Source organism: Pteropus alecto, unplaced genomic scaffold, assembly GCF_000325575.1.
Source record: "Pteropus alecto unplaced genomic scaffold, ASM32557v1 scaffold5, whole genome shotgun sequence".
Classification (NCBI taxonomy): Eukaryota; Metazoa; Chordata; class Mammalia; order Chiroptera; family Pteropodidae; genus Pteropus; species Pteropus alecto.
In genome coordinates this window covers 31,008,972-31,016,662 of record NW_006441953.1, presented here as the reverse complement: position 1 = coordinate 31,016,662, position 7,691 = coordinate 31,008,972, and the positions used below count along the sequence as shown (strand labels likewise).

Below are 7,691 nucleotides of genomic sequence, written 5' to 3'. Positions count from 1 at the left end.
GGGGCGGGGGGGCAGGCAGCCAGGGGGGGCTCACCTCCCTGTCCCAGGGAGAACCAGCACTGGCCACCAGAGGCCAGGCCTTGGCCGAGGCCATAGGGTGTGGGGCAGCCGGGGCAGCTGCCTGGGGCCCGGAGTCAGGGCGGAGGCCATGGGCCTGGCGTCCAGGATGGCAGGGGGCAGCAGCCCCCCCGCCTCTGCGACCGTGAGCTGGGTGGGAGGGGGCTGAACGGAGGGAGGGGCAGCTGGAGGAGGAGGCCGTTCAGCTGGCCCCCGAGGGGATGCCGGTCTCAGCACCAGTGCCGGCCGTGTCTGTGGTTCTGTGCCCTCCACGCGGACGAAACGACAGAGAGGAGACTGTTCGGGGCTCCGGCCTCCGCTGGCATCAGCTCACCAGGTAGCTGTGCATCTCGCGGGAGTTGATGCTCAGGACCACCCCCGAGTGGTTCCCTAGGAAACAGAGATGCCCACTCATGAGCCACGGGCCCATCAGCGGGAGGGCAGAGAGAGACGAGGGACGGGGGGCCGTGCGGGACACAGTGGCGGCCTCGGCAGACGCCACGGAGCCAGTGTGCTGTGGGCAGTCCGTGGTTCCTTTGGCCGTGCGGGTCGTGCCTGAATGGGGTGCGGAGGTGGTGGGGTCTCCGCGTGTCCTGGTGGGTGACAGAGGGGGTTCTCCCAGTGCCGTCACAAGCAGTGGACCCCACAGGCCTCCAAAGGTAAGCTGAAGTTGGCCACCACCCACTGCCCCACTGACCTGCAATGGGGCCAACCTGGTCATCAGCAGCAGGGGGGTGCAGGAGGGGCTCCGTCCCCTCCAGGGAGTGGGCACTGCAGGCCCCGTGTGGGACAGCCCGGGAGGCGGCAAGGGGAGAGACGGGGCAATGATGGTCAGAGACTCTGTCCCTTATGAAACCAAGGGACAGAGCCGTGGCTGCTTGTGAGGGGCGGGGGCCACCCTGGGAACCGAGGCTCGGACTGTGGGTCCGACTCCAGTGCCCTCCAGACCAGCTGGGTGACCCAGGACAGTGCATCGCTGCACCTCGATGTCCTCGGCTGCTGAAGCGAGGGCCTCCACGACAGGCCTGGAGCCTCAGTTTACCTCACGGGAGGGAGGAGCCTGTGCGGTGGCAGGGGACCTCCTCCGGTGTGGCCCAGCCCCTCCCCCGCCGTGGACAGAGTCCGTGTCCCCTGCTCCTGGACAGACTGGCTGCCCCCGACAGAGCATGACGCAGGTGACAGCCAGGGCCACCATGGAAGGCGAGGCAGCTGTCTCTCTCTCCCTAGCTGCGCTGGGAACTCGGCACCATGCTGAGAGGGAGCCCAAGCCACGTGGAGGCCACGGGCAGGCGCTGGGGGACAGCCCCAGCCGGGCCCTTAGCTGGCCGTCCACATCAATTCCAGACACCAGAGGAAGGACACCTCAAGACAATTCGACAGCCATCGACAGCAACCTCACGACAGACCCGGGGAGGGGGCCGCCTGGCTGAGCCTGGTCACCCCAGAGCCACGGGAGAACACGGCGGGTAAGGAATGTGACGCCCTGCGCTGCGGGGTGTGCCGGGCAGCACACGTGACCGGGAGTGAAGGTGATCCCGGTAAGGAAGATGCTCTGTCAGCTGTGAGGCTGTCATGCCCGTGGTCGGGGCTCACGAAATCGTCATTCCCAGTGCGCCAGAGGGCGGGGAGCTTGAGGGGGTGACTGTGGGGACAGCCCCCGCTTCTTCGTGGAGGCCAGCCCGCCCCCCTCCTCTCCCCGCCCTCCGAGCATTCAGGGGCTGCCAGGCGTGCTGGCCTGGTGGCCACAGGCCTCGTCCCCTCATCAAGTGGAGGGGACGCGCTGCTGGGTCTGCCGGCCCGAGTCCCGTGTGCTCTGCTGGCCGAGGTGGCAGGGTGGGGACGTGGGGCGTGGGGAGGCGGGATTCGCGGGCACTGTTACCTAGAGTCTGCGAGTCGAGATCATCACCTACAAACCCCTCACCCTGGACGGCGCTCTGCCGGCTGGCGGGGCTGGTCATCTCCTGCTCCTTCTCGTTGCGCATCTGGGCGTACACGGTCCTGCCCGGGCGTTTCCTGCAGGGCGGGCGCAGGTGGGGTTCAGGCTCTGCCCCCTGCGCGTGGCGCTGACCTGCTCCGAGCCACCTCCCCCAGGAAGCCCTCCGTCCCGTGAGCCCCCGCGGCCCCGGGTCTCCCTGCTTCCAGCACCCAGCTGCCTCGGTCTGGTCCGTTCGTCCATCTCCCTAGACCGAGGACCCGTGCAGGGAAGGGGTGTCTCACTCTCCTGCTGCCCCGTCCCCCAGCAGCCCTGGGAGGGCGGCGCCCTGGGCTCTGGCTGGGTGAGCGGGCGCCCAGTCCCACGGGACGCACGTGCCCCCAGCTCTGAGAGGCACTGCCTGAGCCCTGCCCGGTTCCGACCCCTGGTGTGGGGTAGGTCACGTGACTAGCTCTGTCCACTGAGGATGAGCGAAGGTGGCACGTGCCACCTCCAGGCTGGGACATTCACACACCGACTCAAGTCCATCCTGAACAACCCTCGTCCTCTGGCGTGGCACCAGCCTTGCCGGAAGTGGCCCTGCTCTGTCCGTCCGGGCCCTGCCACACGGAGCACGAGACCCCAGCCTTTGGTGGCCGCGAGCCACTGAGCCTCCAGGGCCGGTCGTCGTGGCAGCCCAGCCTCCCACCCTCCCCCGCGCTGATGCTGGGCCAGCGGGACCCGCCCCGCCTGGGCTCCCAGGGCGGCAGTGCTGGGGGGCACGGGGCGCTTCCCTCCACCGCCAGCCCAGGCTCCGGGGAGCACGCTGCACCCATGGCTGTGCCCACGGCGTCCATGGCAACCCCTCCCGCCAGTAAGGCATGGGTCATTCAGCAGTGTGCCAGGTACCCCCGACGCTTAAGCCCTCGCCTCTCTGGGGCGCCTTGGGGGCCCCACTTAGGGTCCCCCCTTCCTCTTCTGCCCCTCCTCTGGGTACCAGGTGGCAGCTTCCTCCGGGATCCTTTACAGCACGCACAGTAAATCTGGAGCGATCTGTGGAAACTGCAGTCTGGCCCGCAGGGGGTCTGAAGGATGCGATTTAGAGACCAGAACTCTGTTCTTTTCACATAACTCCCGCCTCCTGCTCCCCAGGCAACTCCTGCCGCCCTGCAGTGTGCTGGACAAAGCGCCAACGAGCACCTGCGCCCAGCCCCAGGTCCAAGGTGGGGGGAAATGGGGAGGGGGGCCTCCAGACACTGGCCTCCTACACGGCTGACTTGGGTCTGCCGCCTCGCCTTCACACACACCCCAGGCCCCACAACAGGTCTCAGCCAGACAGGAAGGGGGACTGGAAGCTGCATGGGGGCTCCACAGGGCGGGCGTCCTGCCTGTGCTCGGCAACTCCCAGCCCCAACCTGCCTCTTCAGCGTCAGCATCAGCATCAGCACTGCGGCCCCAGCACCTGGCCCAGCGTCCACCCGCACCGAGGAGGGACACGCATGGAACGACCACTCAGAGGGCTGATGCCCATCTGGGACGGCTGGCAGGGTCTGGCGGGGGCGAGTGGGTCCAGGGCCCTGGGACGGTGGGGCTCGGGGAGGGACCCCCGGCTTCGGAGAACGTGAAGGAAAGGGTGAGCCGTGTCTCTGGACTGTCCCCAAGGGCAGCCATGCCCAGGGAGACCCTGAGGCTCTGAAAGCTGAACCAGCAAGATGGGGAGAAACAAGGGGGGCAAATTTCAAGGCTGTGTTTTGCAGGAAACACATCTGGTGACACTTCTTGGTCCTTTTGCTTGTTCCAAGGTCCAGAATCCAGGTAAATTCAGATTCACCAGCCTCAGCATGAGGCCCCGCCCATTGCCACCCTGGACACGGATGCCCCCCTCATCCGGAGCCCCCTGCTCCCCAGAGATGGATGAGCACTGGAAGACCACGGGACATGGGATGGACGGGCCTGGTCAGAGCCCCATTCTGTCCTCTGCTGTGTGGCTCTGGGCATGTCACCTAACCTCTCTGAGCCTTGGCATCCTCGTCTGTAAAATGACGGACGGTGGGCTCCCTCTGAGGAGGGGGGAGCAGAGGGGAGGATGGGGAAGAAGATGCTGGGGCCCTGAGGGGCACTCGGAACCAGGGACAGGTCAGAGCGACGCCTCTCCTGCAGCCCACTGTGGGTGCAGACTCACACCCCCTCGTGCTGGGGAGACCAGGTGGCCTTGCCTTTTGAACTTGTAGAGGATGAAGGCTCCCACCACGAAGAGTCCGATGACAAAGAGGACGGCCACCGCCCAGTAGCCACTGCTCCTTCCCAGCCTCTGAGCACCTGCAACACAGCAGCCATTAGTGGCAGCGTAGACAGCGGCCAGTCCCAGGGTGGCTGAGAGGGACCAGCAGGCCATGTAGGCGGAGGGATCCGCTCTGGGCCCAGACTCCTGCTGTGTGCATGCAGGCCCCGGTCCTCCCTCCGGCCAGGGCACAGGGGACAGAAGGCCTCTGCCCATGTCTGTGCTGCATGGGGTGACCTGCCAGCTCTCCCATGGACGGGCAGAAAGTTGTTCTCCAGCTTCTACAAAGATTCTTGTCCCAAAGGGGACAGGACATACTTGTGAGGACAGTCCCATGGATGGGGGTGGGGGGGCGAGACCATCCGACACCCTCAAAATCAGAGTTCCCTGCCCCATCTGCAGAGCAGTGTGAGGCGCAGGGCTCCGTCCCCATCCCTGCGGTGATGGGCATCACCGGAGGGGCCTGCACGTACCCCGACTCCCTGCAGGCCACGCCCAGGCCCCGCAGGCCACGCCCAGGCGGGGGGCAGAGCCACGCCCACTCGGTCAGCGCAGCACCGGCACTAGCCCGCGTCCCCATGGAGGAGGGGCACACACGTGGCTACTTAAAAGACCAAACGGACGCAAGAAGCAGCCAGGAGGGCCTGGAGGGGGGCGGGGGTGCAGGGCTCGCTCTCACCTGTGTCTGCCTCCCTCTCTGCCACCAGGACGCGGACCCCGCCCCGCAGGAGGAAGCTGATCTTCTGTGCGCTCAGCACCTGCCGGATGGCCGTGAGTCTCTGCAAGCCGAGAGGGGAGTGAGGGCCCGGAGCACGGAGCGGGCAGGGCGGGGCGGCCCGTGCTCCGCCAGCCCAGGCTTCCCCGGGGCTCAGGAGGGAACTGGGCCTGCACGGACGCTCAGGTGTCGCCGTGCACAGGTGGGCGCAGGGCCATAGGAGGAAGGAGGCCTCTGAGGATGCAAGTCCCTGCCTGGGACACTCCCTGGGGACCCTGCGAGCTTGGCGAACCGTTTTGGCACCAGCGATTCGGGGAGGCCGGCTCCCCGCTCACGGGGTGCGGGAGCCACCTCTGTCCTTGGGGACAAGCCACAGCCCAGCTCGAAGGCTGGAGATGCCTGGGCCTGGCACATCCTGAGAGAGCTGCTGCGCCTCTGTTAGGAGGGTCGACCGGAGGCTCCGGGGGACGACTGTGGTGTCACTCTGTCCCTCCATGGTTGACTTTCGGAAGAAGGGCCGAGCCATTCCACAGAGGCCACAGTTCACGCCCCCAGCAGAGCCTCCACACCCTCCTTGTCACTAGAGACTGTTTCTTTATAAGGGACTGCAGCCCCCTGGTGTGTGGCAAGTGGTTCCGGTCATCTTTGAGTCCCCCGGCCAGGCCTGTCACACAGCAGGCCCTTGTTCCCGGGAGAGGGCCATTACTTGGGCGTCGTCCCGTGCATTAAAGACCTTGCTGAGGCCGGACCTCTGGTCTGTCCTCACAGCCGTACCCCAGTGTCCTGCACCTCCAGCAGCCCCCCGTGAGGTCAGGGCCATGTGACCAGCTTCAGCTGGTGAAAGGGGAGAGGAAGTGGCGTGTGTCCCCCCCGGGAAGGTGGGCCTGCCCCAGAGCCCCCATCCTCCGCCCACCATAGGGACCTCGAAGGCCACGTGGGTTCCCGAGGGTGTGGCCACACATGGAAGAGGGCCAGCACCCGCGTCGGACTGACTGGCGAGAAAGGAGGCTTTACGTGACAACGAGCCGCGGGGGTTTCTGTGGCTGTGATCTGCCACCAAGCCCTCGGTGGGGCAGGAAGCACCGGGTCTAGTGGCCGCGGGAGATACCTTGTCACTCACAAGGCTCCTCTTCCTCGAGGGCCGGGGCGGGGGCAGGAGCACGTGCAGGTCGGCCAGGGTGGGCAGTCCCGGCCTGACCACGGTCACCAGCAGCTCCTCAGGGATGCCGGTCTCCTGCGGGGACACAGAGCAGCCATGCCGATGATGCGCGTCCTTGTCTGCCACACCGCAGGCCCTTGGGAGACCTTCTCTCCCCCTTGACCTGTCCAAGTCCTGGCCATCTGTCCTGCAAGCATTTCCGAGCGCTGCACGCCGTGGGGACGGCCCCAGAATCCAACTGCAGCCCTGTATCACCCAGCTCTCTTGGTCCCGTGGCCCTTTGTCCCCCAGGCCAGCCTCTACTCGACCAGGCCTGTCCCCTCCAGCCCACTCCTAACACCTCGGCCACTGCGAGCAGGCCCCTCTGCCTCCTGTGCTTCCAGATCCCTATTTGCCCCCGAGTGCCCAGGGCAATGTCCCCAGCATTATTAGTGGCAGGCCTTGGGTGAGTCTAGGGGGGCGGCCTTTCTCTCACGGGGGAGCCCAGGGCCTCGGCTGTCCTGTGCCCTCTCTGATGCACCGCCTTCGTCTGCTTCCTGTGACCTCCCGAGGGCAGTGGTGGGGAAGCCGTGGCGTCGGTGGCCGGGGGCACCTTGGAGAGGAGTCGGGTGACCACCAGGCCGACGTCCTCTCTCCACTCCGGGGTGTTGGGGTTGTGTGCGTCCAGGTCCTTGGAAAATTGCAGAGGCACAATCTGGTATTGATCTGGAAAGAGGCAGAGATGGTGCCGATCAGTCCTGCGCAGCCTGGCTCTCCCGCCAAGCAGGGGGCCCAGGACGGTGCCCGGGTTCAGATCCCACGGCCTCCTTTGGGACACCAGATCCCGCCCTGGGCGGGGACACTTCACCGGCTGCCGTCTTATCACAATAACGCCGGGGACGACAATGACAAAGCCAGCACTGACCGGGGAAGGAGGGCCTGGCGCGCGCCAAGCCTGCCCTGTGGGATTTGCCCTGTTAACTCACGAGGACACGTACTCACCCCACGAGGTCGGCTTCCGGCCCCCAGGACCCACGGGCTTTGACGGGGCCGCCCCACCCCGCAGACCGAGAGTCCCTGGAGAGCAGACCCTCCCTCCTCCTCTTTCTCTCGTATTTCCCAGGACCCCGGACTCAGAGGCCCGTCCTGGAGCCACAAGCACCGGAAGCCACAGCGAAGTCTCTCCATTTACCTCGGAGCCTCGGTTTCCTCACCTGGAAAGTGGGAGCAGGTGCCGTACGGGCGAGCGGCCCAAGGGGCAAGTGCTCGTGAACTGGGAACGCACCACCTTACGACGGGCGTCCACGGTGAGAGGCGAGAAGTACAACTCCCTGTTTGTAGATGACACGATGGTCTACACAGCAAACCCTAAGGGCTCCACCCAAAAGCCGTGAGAACTAACACATTCAGGAAAGCGGCAGGACACGAAGTCGACGTACAGAAACCCGCCGTGTTCCTATCCGCAGACAATGAACTACGAGAGCGAAAAATTCAGACAAGAATCCCATCTGTAATCGCATCAGGAAGAATAAAGCGCGTAGGGATGAACGTCACCAAGGACGTGGAAAGACCTGTGCCTCGAAAACAC

The 7,691-nt window shown here is 65.8% G+C and overlaps 1 protein-coding gene across 1 annotated transcript in view; it reads right to left on the bottom strand.

Annotated features, from left to right (window-relative positions):
• Positions 1 to 6: 6 nt before the first annotated feature.
• SORCS2 (sortilin related VPS10 domain containing receptor 2) overlaps positions 7 to 7,691 on the bottom strand; it is a 377,827-nt gene continuing 370,142 nt past the window's right edge. The window contains exons 26-31 of the mRNA XM_015594851.2: positions 6,717 to 6,829; positions 6,074 to 6,199; positions 4,930 to 5,029; positions 4,186 to 4,288; positions 1,937 to 2,070; positions 7 to 447 (exon numbers count right to left, since the gene is read on the bottom strand). Of these exons, the coding sequence (XP_015450337.1) occupies positions 383 to 447; positions 1,937 to 2,070; positions 4,186 to 4,288; positions 4,930 to 5,029; positions 6,074 to 6,199; positions 6,717 to 6,829 (641 nt within the window). The 3' untranslated portion in view covers positions 7 to 382. The remainder of the gene's footprint in view (positions 448 to 1,936; positions 2,071 to 4,185; positions 4,289 to 4,929; positions 5,030 to 6,073; positions 6,200 to 6,716; positions 6,830 to 7,691) is intronic.